General features: G+C 44.6%; 1 protein-coding gene across 2 annotated transcripts in view; it reads right to left on the bottom strand.

Moving 5' to 3' along the window:
- CCNL1 (cyclin L1) overlaps nt 1-17343 on the bottom strand; it is a 218975-nt gene that overhangs the window by 178621 nt on the left and 23011 nt on the right. For both annotated transcript variants that reach the window (XM_086944229.1, XM_086944230.1), the window contains exon 3: nt 14486-14595. In XM_086944229.1, the coding sequence (XP_086800355.1) occupies nt 14486-14595 (110 nt within the window). The remainder of the gene's footprint in view (nt 1-14485; nt 14596-17343) is intronic.

Here is a 17343-nt window from a genome sequence, read left to right as displayed (position 1 = left end):
GTTGGGACATCTCTGGTCATCTCTTTCCTTTGTGAGCAATTAGCCCCCTCCTTCACAGCAGACACGCAGCCGCATGAACATGGCTGACGTGCTACTGGCAGTAATTGCGGCGATCTGCGGAGGATGTCTGCATGCCTGGGCTCAGTTTCTACAAAGCCAGACAACATATTCCACAATGCACACTTATCCGGATCACAGGCCGTCCTGTGTGTTGTGTAAACATCAACAAATGCTGCTCTATCAACACATCAGATGCAGCGCACCTGGCCTAAACAGCTGTACATAGTCAGTTTTCTATAGTGGTTCCAATTACTCCACTTTCTGACCTTGAAAGGATTTAGGGCCAAGTCGACATTGCTAGGATTTGAAAACGTGAACTGAGGCCACCGTTCGCGGGAAGTGTTAAAACGCAGCCATTTGTCTGGTAGCGTGTGCTATGGTATAAACCTGGGAGAAAACTGCATGTGCCAAATAAACTAAATCAGGTGACTTTTTTTAGTATGTACATTTACCTATTTCTGAAACTGCTTCTCTTGATAGAAATAACGTTTATTTAAATAGCGCCCTAAATATCACACGTCATTACACAGCTTGATAGCACTCTCTCGATCTCTGAAACATGAAAGGTAGAGTTGGCTATTCTACAATTCAAGTACAAGACTTTCAGTATTACCAAAATACTACTGCATTGGGTGCATTAACCAATTGAGCTTCCTTGCATGCTGTGTCAGAATTAGGATCTGAAAAACGGATTTGAACAAGTAGGTGGAAATGTAAACTTTTCTGCTGTGAATACCGCACCGTGCAACTTCCTGCAAATTGAAATGGGCGGAGGGGTGACCAAATCACAATGTTGTCTTCTTTTTAAACTTTTTATCTCATTACTGGAGGGGTTTGCACACAAGCCCTTGCTTTCACAACTTGTGGTATTTGAGAGCCGCCTTGCAGCAGGAATCAGAACCGTTTGCAATCTGAATTTGCTGTCTTTAACAGTGCAAGTGAGCCCTCAATCGGTTTTTAAATTAATTTCAGTTTAAAATTACATGAACCGGGGGAGGAGCCAACCTGGCGACCAAGATGGCCGCCTAGGCTCCCAGCTCCGTCGACCTCCTTCTCCACCCACAAGATCCTGCTACATAACCTGCGCCTATGCCATGCCCCCGCATAGATGAGACAAAACTATGCCCGACCGTGTGATCCCGAGTGATCTACGAGCTTTGTGGACGGAAATGTCAGCGTAAAGATTGCGGCCAGCACCAGCTTCGGAACCGGGGCCTTGAGCAATGGAGAGGCCGGAGGCACGTTGAACAACATCAGCCATGAGAGACCGAGAAGGACCGGTCGGCCCGGATCGGAGATTCGCCAATTTCACTGGTGGACCTCTAATTGGAACAGCAGCAACAGCGGAGTAAGGAAATATCACTCCGGCTGTCACCGGAGTGCTTTGACCAACGACCCCGAAAGTGGATGGTACGGAGGCTGACTTCAACTTCGCATCCTGCCCGAAGGGTCTCCGGTGGAGACGAAAACTGTCACTACTGTGAGAGAAGAGATGGGACCGACGCTGGGAGATGTAATGGCGGCTGTTGTTGGATTTCACTTCTCCATGAGCCTGAGAATGCTAGCCCTGGATTGTAAATTGGAGGATATTGCGCCTGGGATTGGGCTAACAAGTGCGGACCCCGTTGAATCGAATGGTAAAGCGAAAGTCCTAGAACTCAACTTAGCTATGTTAACAGATGTCGGGAATTCCTTGGAGCAAGAGGTGCGGGAGACTGTGGACAGCGAGTTATCTGGCTTGAGGTGTATCAATGTGGCTCTTTCTTCTCTCCCGGATTTCGCGCCATTCATTCAACAGCAACGTCAGGGATTCTTGTCGGGAAAATGGGACAGCAGGGTAAACTGGGTCCAATATGCTTTGCTGTTTTCAACTGGCCTACGAGCGGAACTTAACAGACCAGTATGGTACTTTGACTCTCCTGAAGTTGCAGCAGATGGGCTGGGGAGTCTTCATGCTCCTGATCAGACAGGCCAAGGTTGAGCAATATACCATTATTGTATGACATTAGTGGACTCTGTGGCGGTGCAGGACTCAATTCTTATAGGATTAGTATGCGGGAGGTGAGGCAGGCGAATAAGGATCCCCCTTGATTTGTATATTTTGACATTTTATTTATTAGATCCGTCAGCATAGGGGAAGCTAAGCTGTGGGGGGGTGGGGGGGGGGGGGCACGGCTGGGGGTCTGTTCCAAGGTCCTCCTCCATTTTCTATTTTCAGATATATTAGTGTAGTTTTGGGGCGACAGGCACACTGCTAGTTGGGGACGAGTGAAAGCTACATGCAGGGGTGCAGGGTGCTGGGGATGAGGTTTCGCGCTTTAGCGTTGTTTATTTTATGGTGTGCATAATTATCCTTTGTTTATCCGGATTATGTTTTCGTATCTAGGGGCAATAGTTTACTTATCGTGTTTTCTTGGGTGGCGCGGTCTGAGAGTCGTAGCGCATAGAAGGCATTCTAAATTGTATGTTGTCAAATATTGTTGAGCGATCATGGCGTCTGTGTCTCAGTAACCTCCCTCATCATCTTGCAGAAATCCTGATATCTGAAATTGTTTGCTTGATTTTTGTAACTGAATGTGCTGTTCCTGATACGTCTTAGTTTCATTTTGTTTTTGTACATAAATAAAAAGAGATATAAAAAAAATTACATGAACCACGGTTAACCAGAGTGAAACTGGGAGCAGGGCCACGAGAAGGTATAGCATTAAGGAAAGGTTAGCTCTTAATGAGACTATTTTAGACTACGAGTGAAGCTTTTTTTGCAATTTATTACATTTTCCAATCAATTTACATACAATTGCATTTAAATATTTGCCCGGGCTCTCATTCGTACACACCTGCCCCAAGTAAAAAACATCATTTACAAAAGCAATAGCTCTAACTCTGATAAATGCAGACCTATCGCACTGCAAATGCTGGTTTACCATTACATAAACTGGCTTTTTTGGCTTAGGATAGAACCAATACTTTAGCATACAGACCAGCTTTGTGGGCTTGATTCTTTAAAAAAGTTGTGCACTAGGCATTCAATTACTTTACCACGAAGGCACAGCAAGAGTTGAGTCACTTGTTCTGATCTTTTCCAGGCAAGAGGTCGGAATTAATCTTCTGGCTTCTTTCATAGTGATAAAAACATGGTGCTATCAGGAAAACAGGAAATTACACTCTTCATCAAGCAGAAAGCAGGGGAAGAATTGTATTTCACTTAGAAGTCAGGGGTTATCCTACCAAATGTTCAGTTATATTTATCTGGAGAAGGAGGACTGGTTGAAAGTAATGGAGATTATGAGAGGTATAAGTCTTCTGGTTGTTTTCCCATTTCCTTTCCCTCCCCTAGTCCTCATCCAATCTTAGAGGCAATCGAGCACTGTGTCAACTTCCAGGTAGAAGTCTGGTATTTTGCAACCCCGAGCCTCCCTTGTAACATTATATGGGTGGGCAAAAAATGGAGAACGTAAAAACAAGAGCCAGTTGAGGGATCTTGGATGTTTTCACTGCAAGCAATACAGTGAATTGAACCTGCTACATCAACCATGAAAATTCCTTTATGATTGGAGTACACCAAGGCTCTTTGAACCACTGGAACTTTGCACATTTCGGATAAGAGTAAGATTTAACTTCCTACGATTCTCCGATGCCCCTTTGAAAGAATTATGATCACCGCTTTTAAAGAGGTCTTGCAAGTCTCAATCTTTTCAATTTATTACCACTATTTTGTCAGTAAGATTTGCTATTTCTAATTCAGACCAATGAAAGTTTAGCCCATTACCCACCCAAAGTCCTTGAAAATCGAATATCAGGAGGATTTCACTCTCTCACCTGCTAGAGAAGTTTAACTTTGTATTTAAGCTATCAACTGAAGGAAATATTAGTCCCATCCTACAAATGCCAAGATCCTGTCTCCGTATTACCCTACAAAGGGTATTTAACGAATATCCGACACAGAAATCACTGGAAAATCACTACTTCTAGAGACAAGTGGTTTACAATGCATTTTTGGGTCAATCATTTATAAAGCACAGCTCTTCACACCTGAGGGTATCCAGATGCTGAGATTTCACTTGTCTCCGTTCAAAAGCCAGGTCTCGAGTCTCCTTCGGAAATCCACTAGGGAGGGGAGGTTTGTAGGTGATGGTAGATCCAGGACCTTGGCGGCGAGGTACCCAAAGAAACTACCTTCGCTGTGGCTAAGACTAAGGCGACGTGCAGGTGGGTTGGTGAAGTTCAGGCAGTTGTTGACTTATGCTGGTCCACGGTCGTGTTGGGCTTCGTAGGCATGTCAGTAGAGTGAACTGGCATCCCTACAGGACAGCGAACCAATGGAGGTTCTCATTGGGGGGGGGGGGGGGTCTATTCGGAAGGGGTGTTAAGGATGAGTCTGGCTGCTGCACACTGTATGGTTTGGAGTCTCGAGGGCTTGGGTGGCGATACGAAAGTAGTGTGCTTCATGTAGTCTAGCTGGCTGGGCTTGGGTGGCGATACGAAAGTAGTGTGCTTCATGTAGTCTAGCTGGCTGTGGACTGTTTTTCTGGTGTTGACTGGGATCCTTCTGGAGATTTTGGGATGTGGAAGCAGCATAGAAATTGTGGGTGTGGTCTGCTGGTGTGGGTCTGAGGTCAGAGGGGCCACCAGCTGTTCCTCCACGGGGAGGTGTTATCAGTACTTCGGTCTTGTCCATGTTGAGCTTCAGGCAGTTGGTCTTCACCTAGTCGGTGACCCTGATGAACAAGTTACATACCTACAGTAACAATATATCTGTAAGAGACATAGATTAGTTATGGATTCCTCACCTTAGAATTACCTCCAGGCGTCAGACTGGATCCGGAGAAATTTTATTCAGCAGTACCCCAGTGTTCAGTGGGAGGTGTCTGTCTACTCAGCGTTAGTCGTTGGCATCGTGGTCGCCGGAATGATGTTGCGTTATCTACTTAGACGACGCCCCTGCGCGCTGACTCAGTTCTTTGCACGACATTCCACGCCAGAAGCACAGAGCCATGAAAGACACGGACCACTGGTGCACAGAACTAGGGAAATGAAAGGGAGTCCTTACCCTAGAAGTCAGTTCGCAGAATGGGGAGGATGGGTGGGGCAGTGAGGAATCCATAACTAATCTATGTCTCTTACAGATATATCGTTACCGAAGATAAGTAACTTGTTCATCTGAAAGAGACAATTAGTTATGGATTGCTCACCTTAGAATAGATACCCCAGCAATACCAACCCGGAGGGGAGTCTGCGAACCAAGTTCACACCAGAAAGTCCTGGAGAACTGAACAGCCAAAGAAGCGGTCTCTCCGGACTTGGCTGTCCAGGCAGTAGTGATGGGTAAATGTGTGCAATGAAGCCCACGTAGCTGCTTGGCAGATGTCATGAAGGGGGACTCCACATCCCAAAGCAGTAGTGGCTGCAGTCGCCCTGGTGGAATGGGCACACAAACCCACTGGAGGTTCCTTTTTTGCTAAGCAAATAACGACCAATTGAGAGACGGTTCGTTATTGTACGGTCCGACCTCTTGGCGCCCAGGTAGCCAACAAAGATATGGTCATCCACCCGGAATTGTTTTGTGCGATACAGATAGAATGAAAGCGCACGTTTTCGATCCAGACAGTGGAGCCTCTCCTCCTCTTTAGAAGGATGCAAAGGTGGTAAGAAGGTGGGCAACAGTGATGGTCTGTCCTATGTGGAAAGAGGTAACCACTTTGGGAAGGAAAGAAGGCCTAGTGCGAAGGTCAACTTTGTCCGGATGAACAACGACGACAGGAGGTTTGGAAGAAAGAGCCTGAAGCTCACTCACCCTGCGAGCAGAGGTGATGGCAACCAAAAAGGCAGTCTTAAGAGGTAAAAATCTGCTAGTACAGTTAAGCAGTGGCTCGCAAGGAGCACACAAGGTAGGTCAGAACCAGGTTCAAGTCCCACTGGGGCATTACGAAAGGAATTGAAGGAAACAAGTGAGTAATGCTCTTGAGGTAGCGATATACAATAGGGACTTGAAAAAAGAAGGTCTCATCCTGAAGCCGAAGAAAGGCAGAGATGTCCAAAATATAGCCTTTGAAGGTGCCCAGAGCAGAGCGCTGCTGGGCCAAAGAAAGAAGGAAGGTGAGAACCTCTGAAAGGGGATCCACAGCCTTTGCAGAGCACCATGCCACAATGTTTTTCCCCTACAGGTGTATACAGTTTTGGTGGAGGGACGCCTGGCTGCCAAGATAACATTAGAGATTTCGGGACAAAGTTTGAAAGTGGTCAACTGTTGCCGCTCAATCTCGACACAAGGAGGGGGAGGCTGGACAGGTTCAGGTGGAGGACCGTCCCCTGCTGCTGCGACAGAAGAGCCTCCTGAAGGGTAAGTCTGATCGGAGGATTTATGGCCATGTGCAGAAGCTCGGGATACCAGACTCTTCATGCCCAGTCCGGAGCCACAAGAATGACTTTGGCCCGGTAGTGCTTGATCTTCTTCAGTACTCTGGACATAAGTGGTATAGGCGGTAAGGCGTATAGAAGACCTCCAGAAAAGCTAAAATTGTGCGTTCTCTTCGGTGGCAAATAGATCTAACCAAGGCTCTCCCCACCGTTGAAAGAGACCTTGAGCACCCTCCAAGTGTAGATGGCATTTGTGATCCATCATGCACCGACGGCTGAGTTAGCCGTCCTGGCGTTCCGTGAACCTGCCAGGTGTTGAACCACCAGGGACACGCCCTGATGTTCCAGACACTGCCAGAGACGAAGTGCCTCCTGACATAAGGTCCACAACTAGGCGGTGAAATTCGCTCAGTTTGCAGAGTTTCTGCAGTCAGCGGAGCTCGTGGAGTGCAGAATACTCTGCTTCACGATGTGCAGGGGAGTCCTCCAACCCCCCCACCCCAAAATCGGTAAGTTTGCGATCGGGAAGTTCGCGAGCTCGAGCTGCAGGAATACCAACACAAACTGCAGTTCACACAGCACTCCGCCACTCGCAGAGTTTTTTTGTAACTTCGCTGAGTTCAGCATAGCAAAACTCTGCGAACTACGCCCAGGGCTATCCAAAACCCCACCCCGCCCGGTTTGTTGCATTACCACATGGCAGTGGGGTTGTCTGAACACCAGCACTACTCTCCCTGCGACAGAAGGAAGGAATGCCTTCAGTGCAAGATAGATCGCCTGAAGCTCCAAGAAGGTTGATGTAGAGCCCGGACTCCGCAAGAGACCAGAGGCCTCTGATCTCCGCCTCTCCCATGTAGCTGCCCCACCCCAGAAGTGATGCATCTGTCATCACTGTGTTCTCTGGTTGGGGAAGAGAGAGGGATCTGCCGATGACCCAATCTTGGTTTGTGAGCCACCACTGTAATTGGTGTGCAGTGTACTCTGAGATCTGAATGCAATCGCAAAGATTCCCCTGATGCTGTGCCTACTGGAACTTAAGGTCCCACAGTAGAGCCCGCATATGCCATCTGGCATAGTCCACCAGCAGGATACAGGAGGCCCAGTAGCCTCCGGATCATTCTGACCGAAACTCGGGATAAAGGCCAAAAGATCGGAATCATAGCCCGAATAACCCAGACTCGCTGTTCGGAAGGATAAGCTCGAAACTGCGATGTGTCCAGAACTGCTCCGATCATGTGTGACTTCGGCACTTTGATGGTGAACCCCAGCGAATGCAGGAGGTTAGCCATAGTCTGGCGGTGGGAGACAACAGCCTGGGGAGAGCCCGCCTTCAATAGCCAGTCATCGAGATAGGGAAAGATTGGAACCCCTGATCTGCGCGGATGAGATCCGGCCCCGCCATCACTTTTGTGAACACTCGAGGGACGCTGGTAGGGCCAAAGGGGAACACAAACTGAAAGTGCTCTTACCCTACTGTGAACCTAGGTAACGCCGGTGGGCCAGCAGGACAGGGATGTGAAAATAAGAGTCCTGCAAGTCCATCGCAACCATCCAGTCTCCAGGGTCATGGGCAAACAGGACCTGAACTAGAGTCAACATTTTGAACCTCTCCTTCCAGAGGAAGCGGTTGACACTCCAGAGATCCAAGATAGGACGCAGGCCCATGTCCTTCTTGGGCACCAGAAAGTAGTGGGAATAACAACTACAACCTACTTCTGGGGCAGGAACTCGCTCGATGGCTCCCTTGGTCAAGAGATTCTTAACTTCCTGTTGGAGAAGAGACAAGTGATCCTCCGACATGCGATGGAATTGAGGTGGCATGGAAGGAGGGTTAGCCTCAAAGGGGAGGGAGTAGCCCCTTTGGACTACCTGCAAAACCCACCTGTCTAATGTGGTGTTGAGCCAGTGGGGGAGGTGATGGCAAATCCTGCCGCCCAGTGGCGAAGGGTGACCCTGAAAGGTCGGACTAGGAGAGTTTGGGGTCTGCTGCAGAGGGGGCGCTAGTGGACTGGCACCCATACCGACGATGGTGGGACCACGTACCCGCCTGCGCAGAGGCTGGACAGCTTGCACAGGCCTCTGGCTCTGGGTGGAACGTGCCAGGGACCCCTTCCGTAGCAACAAAAGGAGCAAAAAGCAGGCTGCGCTGGGCAGGAAGTGGAAGCGAGGCCCAAGGATGTGGCCGTAGCCCTAGAGTCCTTAAAGCCCTCGAGAAAGTGGTCTGCCTTGTCGCTTAACACGAGACGGCCATCAAAGGGCATGTTTAAAAGTGCTGCTTAGGCACCACCCGAAAAGCCAGTGGACCTCAGCCAGGCGTAGCATCTCGGCCTGCCTAGCGAGTCGGCGGTGTACAGCCCACATCTTATGGCGGACTTCGCGGAGTATCTCCCTTCGGTAACTGCATGGGAGAGCACAGCCCAGGCCTCCTCTGGGCACTGTAGCAGCACCTGCACGACCGAAGCCCACAACGAGTGGGAGTAATGGCCCAAGAGACATGTGGTGTTCAACGACCGCAGTCCTAAGTTGGAGGAAGAACACATCATCTTCCCAAGGTGGTCCAGCTTCTTGGATTCCCTTTCAGGTGGTGCAGTAGGAACGCGCCCTCAGAAGTTGAGGCTTGGACCACCAAGCTCTCAGGAGTGGGATGTTGAGAGGAAAATAGGGTCGCCCGGGGCCAGGCGGTGGCATCGGGCAGTCATCCTCTCCACAGGAGCCCCTGTGTTGGGGCTTGGACCAAGTGCCCAAAAGGAGGTCTGTAAGGGCCTCATTGAAAGGCAGCAGGGGCTCCGAAGAGGCTGCTGCCGGCTGAAGCACCTCGGTCAGGGGGTTAATTCTAACCACCACCGTAGGAAGCTCAACTTTTAAGGCCTCTGCTGCCCTACCCAACACCACTGCATAATATGCACCTTCCTCCATAGCCACAGCAGGGGTTGAAAGCATGTCATGGTCTAGGGAGGTGACCACTGGCCTCAGCCAACTCAACTCTCCAGTCCGGTTCCTCCAACTGGTCTGCTAAAGGGTCCACAGACCCCTCCCAGTCGTCCTCACCCTCCTCTGGTAGCCACTCGGGCGATAGGGAACACCAGGGGAGGACAGTGCTACAAAAAAAACTGTTGGCGGCAGTACCAGTGTCGGTTGGCGCTTGTCCGGCTCCGTGTCCACCTCAAGGAAGGGGCCGGGGTCAACATCGGCTGGGGACACAACCAATCTGATGTCTGTGGCGGCGATCAGAGCAGTCTGAGTGCTGTGGTTGGCACAGGAGAAGTCTAGAAGGTTATTTTTCTTCCTGGTTGTTCAATGAGCTGGGTGTTGATGGTCTTCGACGACTTTAGAGGGGAACAGAAGAAGCAAGATGGGGTGGTAATTTTTGAACTTGCTGTGGTCGGCGGAGGGTTTCTTCAGGAGGGGGTCAAACCTCAGCAAGTTTCCATTTGTCAGGATGGAGGCTTGGAGGATGTTGGCGAGCTCTGCGCTGGTTTCTTTGGTTCAGAGGTTGAAGAAATGGCAGGGGCCCGAGGGTGCTCCAGAGTGGATGGAGGAGGAGATGGTCATGGTGAGCAGATTCTATGTGGCGATCAAGTGGCTGGTGTCCGTAGGTGGGTGGAAGTTGTTGAAGTCGTTGGGTTGGGAGTCGAAGTTGTGGGTCGATGGTGGCCATCTTGCTGTGGAAGTAGTCCGACAGGGTGTCGCAGAGTACTTGGGAATGGCGAGCCATTTTCTCGGTGGCCAACAGGCAGAAAGACTTAGACTATTTTGAAGAGACCTTCATGCTGTTAGCGCTTATGTAGTTTTTGCAAACATACAATATAAAAGAAAAAAGTGTTACCACTTAAATGGTGTGAGCTAATGCTTGGAATGAAACATTGCAGCTGGTAACTATTTTTGAATGGTATTGGGCATACTTAGCAATTTTCTTACTATTCCAAGATGGCAGTCAAGTTCAGAAAACATGTCTGCCATTTTGGTACAGCAAACAACGAGACTTTGGAAACACAATTTTTGTATTATTCGTGGTGACAGATTCATTGATTCTAAACCTGAAAGATTTTTCAAAAAGTAAAAAGTTTTATAAAGTGTATACAACATTTAAATATGGCTATCTGGATTTAAAGAAGTGGCTGTCTTAATGCAGCACATTCCATATAAAATCTGAAACAGTACTGTACGCAAGACTTGGCAACATGGTCAGGGGAGCATGCAGGGCCCTTTAAGAAACAAGCGGACAAATCAAACAATATGCCGTTACCAATGATTAAGTGCCCAAAGAGCTACTCAGAATCCAGATGCCTACACTATTAAGTGCCGGCGCAGCGAACACCGAGCCTGCATACACTGGAAACCACCTAATGCCCATTTAATCTAACTTTTGCTGGTTCACGTTTTCTCCTTTCTAGAAGCTTTTGTCTTGGTCTCCGCCCTTATTTCCCGTTTGTATGCTCTTCTCTCTCTCCCACTCGAAAAATGTCTAATGGGAAAAAATAAGTGATGGTGACCTTCACCAGCTCAAATTTAACACTAGCTGGCACAGTGAGAAAGAGTGGAAAGAGTCAACTGCAAAAGTGGCTGGCCTATTACTTCAAACCATATGCGGTCTTGGGTGAAATCATAAGATGAATGGCACCTAAAGGCCAATGGATAAAGATGGCTGACACAAAGTCCCTCTATGCATATTATTATTATGCATTTGATTTGACTACATAAGGCTGGTGAGGCAACAAAAGATGTGTCTAGACCAGAATTTAATATTATGCACATCAAGAATGTTCTAAATCATTGGTTCTTAACCTTTTTTATTTCAGTGGATTCCTTATGAAATCTCTAATAGAGATAACCATGACCTACGCAGTATTTACAATTTGAACCACAAAACAATGCAAAAAAAAAAAATCACGGACACTACTAGCTGTCAAACCAACACACAAATTATCAAATATATTTCACTTAATTTACCAACAAAAACAGAAATTTTAATAGGAAGGTTGGAGCATTTCAAAATGTGTTTTTTTTGAAAAAATGAAGCAATACGCTAGACTGTAGAATTTCATTTAGATGTTGCTCCTGGTGCTTTTTATACAGCATATTAAAATGTTCTATTTTGCTTTATGTATACATACTTTCATTAGTCTTAATACTTCTTCTAGAAATTTGAGGGGCCCCTTTAGGATTTTTTGGGACCCCAGGCATCTACAGACAACAGGTTAAGAACCACTATCCTAAATTATCCAAATCTTTTGGTCTTTTGTTTTCTTTCGGCTTTCCATTAACTTTGCCTGCCCTTGCTGAGAGCTTGTCCCAATGTTGCATCTGCCCCTTTGTTTTACAATAACCATGGCCTAAGCTTATAGATGGCCAAGTCAAATGTGCTACATTTACCGTACCTCCTGTTTTTCGGGTGAAGTTCATCCAGTCTTAATTTTATGTAGTGTAATTTTTTGACAAAGGGATAAACTAGCCAAATAAGTCCTCCTTTCTATTACAATAATTCAGATTATAAGAGTAAAGACTTTAAAGTTTTAAAGCTCAGTGGGTAAGTTGTCTGTGGAATATACGCATGAGAGGACATATGCTCTAATATTTTAGGTAGGTTCTCTACTGCCGGAGAATCCCCAATGATATTAAAGATTTTACTTTAAAATGATATGTATGATTAATAAAATTAGTTCACACTACATTACGCAATGTTGGCTTTCACATCAGATTGTTGAGGCATCAAGTAAAGCTATCATTTTTAAACTTAACCGCATATGCCTCAATCCTTTAAGCATACATTCATAGGTATTACACATATTTTAGCCACAACATCACAATAGAAGCAAATTTGTAACATTTTGGAGCAATACTTTCCCAAAAAGGTGTTCTGGCTGAATAAGCTACGGGGTGATTTTACTATGGTAATTTATGGTGCCCACGCTAAGGAAAAGGACAAGGATGCCGAGTGCACTTTTGAAAAATGCAACTTTTCTTCTGGAGGTACAAGTTCAGAGGAAAATCTTAAGAGAACACATTTTTAAATATCGGGAGCCCGGCGGGTAAAGTCACCAAAATTGGACTCTCTTGGCAATAATTGTATGCTTATCACTTTAATAAAAATACACTGCAGCAATAGTGGAAATCCAAACCAAGTGCTTGATTTGTTTAACACATTATTGCAAGATTAGTCAATCGACTTAACAACGTGCACAAACCTTTCTATCACTTCAAATAAAATGTTTAAATATTTGCCAAGTAACGTACATAAACATATTCATATATATATGAATATCCTCCAAATGAATAAGAACCTGCTTATAAGCGAGCAATTGCAATAAAGGCTATTGACATTTAACCCCTCACCATGCTCGAACAGCAGATATTTGTCTAGAGTTGTGTGCGCTCTGCTCAGCAAATGTAACTTCAGGTCGTATGAGTTTTTTCAAATTCAACTCCCTTTTCTCACTGAACATTCAAAACTCAAATCCTTACAGTTTGGTTAGCACAGACTGCTGAATCTGAACATTCTTCTGGCAGATCTATTCTTTTCACAGGGCTTATTATCTTGCAAGATTAACCTCAAAGGATATTCTTAGACCCCAATCTCCTCCATTACACTTGTACGGTCATGTGTGAAACTACCAAGTCAAAGGTAATAACGGGTCACACAAATAGATTCAGCTTCAATGTACATTTGAAAGAAAAACCGAAAGAAAGGGAAAAAACACAATTTCCACCATGCCAACCTGAAATAAATAAACAGAATGCAACTGTGCCATCTCCCAATATTTGTATATCACAACATCTGGATCAGTCCTTCTCCACAGAAGCACCTTGAATCCCAAAAGCATTCGGGCATGAACCATTTGGAAACACAATAAAGATTAATTTAGATTATTTGCAATCACACTGCAAGAGGCATACATTGCTTCCTATTGATAACTGGAATGCACTTATAAACAAATAATCGAAAAAATAGTGTTAAATCAGGTACAAAAGTATCTGATATGTCCAATGAATTGCTTGCCGAATAGTTAAATAGATAGGACTGACGCTAATAGCAGCTACCACTGTATTAAAAACACTTCATAAACATACGACTTGCTTAACCAGAAAAATTTAGTTCTTGTGAGGTTCACAGCACATCCACAAGTCAACAGACCACTGAAACACTATTTGATACGTATGCTCAATTACACAGGTAATACTATGCCTTGCAGCCAAAGTCACTTCAGGAACAAAAAAAAGAAAACATTTCGTTGAATTCAAGTTTAAGTCCTCCCCATTACAAACAAGTTGTACGTTCATAATATTGACATAACTCATGTAACTTAATACGTTCTACTTAAAAAATAAAGCAATACCTGAACTGTGTTCACTTGCAACTGTTTAGGCTTAGCGATCTCGCTTCCAAAGAGGACCAGACTTATTTAAAACATACATATTTATCTGAAAAAAGCCACTGAGGAAAGTGGTGTTACTAGTAAGTGTAGTGCATTGTGCAATAATGAAGATAGTCTTCAGAATCGCAGAATGAAGATGGTTTAAACGGTTGTTTAAGTCTACAAATCTGCATGTAGCCTAGATAGTATTCAGACTCAGTTACAAATGATTACTTCCATTATAAAAAATACACGCTCGGCCACGTTGCGGGCAACCATGCTCGAAAGTAAAAATAAAAATTTCAGAATAGTGGTCGAATAAAATCTGCATTTGGCAGACAAAAAGATAAGTACATCTTCAAAGAATAAGGCCAGATGCCCATGGTAACGAAATTACGTATATAGTATTATGACCTATATGAATGGAGAACTACAGCTACCACCCCAAAAACCTATCTAAAAGTTAGCACAAAAACACGATTTCTTAAGCACAGATAGTCATTTTAGGGGTTATCTTGTCCAAAACAGACTTGCCCCGTGTCTTTTTTTAGATGGGAGATAGGCACATTTTAATTCCTTTTATATACAGAAAGTACACATTTCAGATGGTATTATAAAAAGAATATTTACCAATACAACTAGCACATTAACCTCGCTTTATATTGAACAATGAAAATTCATGTAAAATAAAATATTCACATAGTAAATTGCCTTACCTTTTTCCTCTTAACTGCCGTAAATGATGAAAAACGTTTATTACATCTCTTATACGTCGAGGTGCTTCTTCAATTTTGGAAGCGAGATTAATGCAAGCCATGGCAACAATCTGAAAAGAAGCCATTCAGATGAAAAACTGTTTCCACACTTATTCACGCTCACATAAATGAAAATATTCTTTTTGCAAACTTTCTAACAAATTTGCAAACAGAACAGAAGTACCATTACCATTTAAAATATAGTACTGCATGGCTTCATTTGCTAGGAGTTAGCGAAACAGGAAAAAAGTTACGCTGGTGAATGTAATGCGATGCACATGCAAGTGTCGAAACGCAAAAAAAGCATGTTCCTCTCAGTCTTCATGTCAATATCAAACTGCAAAAATAGAATGATATAGAAAATGGATAGGGGCAGCGGAGCAGAGTAAGAAGTTACTTGTCTTACAGAACCTATTACTCTGTAATCAAAGAGGAGGGATTTATTCTTTCAGCAATACTAGTTTATCTGAGGCCAGCAGTTCGTAGACAATCAGAGGGCGCAATGATATCTACAACAAAGGGCCCAAATCAGCGCACTCTTTCCATGAGTATGTGGAAACTACAGTGTAATTCAAACATCAAGATCAATCTTTGTAAATCAGGTACTAGGCTTTCAAGAACAATTTTAAGCAGGACTGAGTACAAGGAGGGCAAACTTACAGGCTGGAGAATGAAGAGAAAGAGGTGCAATGGACCAGGTAGGAAAAGTTCACAAGGATGGGCTTTGGTGTGAAAAGTGAAGAACGTATTAATGTAGAAACTAGCTAATTTGTTGAAAAAGGTGCAGTGGAGGGACAACAGTGAGGAGATATAAAGCACCATGCATGTACATACAGGGTTGATGGATAGCTAGGGAGCTGGTTAAAAGAAAGTGGGTATAGGTGGACAATCTGATGGGAAGATAATGGAGCAAAAGAATCAATGCTTTATGAGGGTTAAGATGAAGGGAAAGGAAGATATTCCGTACCTAAAAATCAAAAGGGAGTCCAATAGTACAGTGAAGAGTAGCGGTAAATGAAGTGGATATTCATTTGTGAGTTAGGATGTGGAAACGACAAAAAAGTGGAAATCGCTAGTCAGTTATCACAAATAAAATCCGAACCGAATTAATGGTAGACACCAATATGAAAATGGAAGGAATAAGAGGAATAGTTAGTAGTGAACACTGAATAAGAGCAATTCTTACAATGGGACAAGAGACAGGCTAGAGTAAAAAACCGAGGATGTGCAGTTTCATGCCATTGCAGAGTGCATAAATGAGAACCTAAACTGATGGTGTTGTAAGAGACGGACTGGGATATGGTGGTGGGTCAGACTAAAAGCATTTTTTTTTTTTTTAAAAGATGGCAGTTAAGTGAATTTCTGAATAATGGTATTGGCAAAGCCAAAATGTCTGGGTTTTATTTGCTAACACATGCAGTCTTAGCATACTTGTGTGAGAAAGAAGGGAAGGGATTAGCAGGACGGGATAGAAAGGGGCAGAATTGTAAAATAATTCCTTGTGCCAAGAATCTTAAGCACTGGAGTGGAAGTGGAAGCATATCCCAAACATCCTACAGCATAAGGTGAGAGGAATATTCTGTTGGGCAGAGCCAAGATGTCACAAGCCAATGCCTGAAAAAGGATGATCCATGAAAATGTATGGTTGAAATGGGTGGGCACAAATCATACTATGCATAGTGTTTGATAATGAAAAACAGTAGGTTTTATAGCTATGCTGTTAAAACTCAAAACTACACAAGCATTGGCAAAGCCAACTGGTCTTGCATTGAGGACCTATTTGCACTGTCAATGCTTGATTTACCGATGCAGTGCAGCACTGGCAAGAAGAAAAAAAAGATAAAAAGTATAGACATGTCATGATGCGATTATGGCTAAAAGTGAAAAGCTGTGCGCATATGCTTAATCATTCGGCCGCCGTTTTTTTAACATTTGCCATACCAAGATGACGGGTGGGTTACAGATGTAATTCTAGGCATTGGGCAGGCTTAGAGCCAGTAGTATCTTTAGTTAAGATTCACAATAGGCTTTTTGCAAATAGATTACTAAAAGCGGTCTGTATGTGGAGCCTAGGAAATGTTTTAACGGGGCCATGTTAGGAACTTGATGGACGGCAAACATGGATGTGGGCAGTGAATTACAAGCACTTATATTCAGCCTCGGCAACAGAAGTGAACAAATAACAAAATATGAGTTCTGGAGAGGCTAGACTGATTCCAATCCCCCCCCCCCCCCCCCCAAAAAAAAACCCAATAATGATGATGGTATTTCCATGAGGTTCCAAAGAAATGCCTGAAGCAGAAAAAGTAGCAATCAGAAGTTGCAGGAGGGGAGCAAAGAGCTTCCCTAAAATATACAGGTAATGAAGGAGAGGGAACAGAGCCACAATCCAAACTGTGGCAGTAAATGTAATAAGCCCAACTAGGAAAAAAAAAAGGTTTGAGCTTTTGCAGGAATGTGGAATTTGGGGAGGATGTAAAACTCCAAATAGAAGGTTTGAGAAGCTAAAGGGATTTTGAAGCTTTTGGGAGGATAGGCAGTCCAGGAAAGTAAATTGTGTTGAGAAGCCTACATTTACAGAATTAGGCAAAGAAAGGCTATGGGGTGGGGGGATGGGACCACTATAGCACAGACAAGGAATGTTGGATTTAATAACATGTAGTTGTTGCAGAATAAAGTAAGGGCTGAACAGATGCTTAGGGAAAGCATTTTGGCAGCGGTAGGACAGTACATTTTAGAAAACAATACAGCACGCAGCATTAAATTAAGGTGGTGGTAGTCATGAGGTCTTAGCCCTCTTCCTGAGGCAGTTTGAGGTT

The sequence above is a fragment of the Lissotriton vulgaris genome, chromosome 11 (genome assembly GCF_964263255.1).
Source record: "Lissotriton vulgaris chromosome 11, aLisVul1.2, whole genome shotgun sequence".
NCBI classification, from domain to species: Eukaryota; Metazoa; Chordata; class Amphibia; order Caudata; family Salamandridae; genus Lissotriton; species Lissotriton vulgaris.
This window is presented reverse-complemented; position numbering and strand designations above follow the sequence as displayed.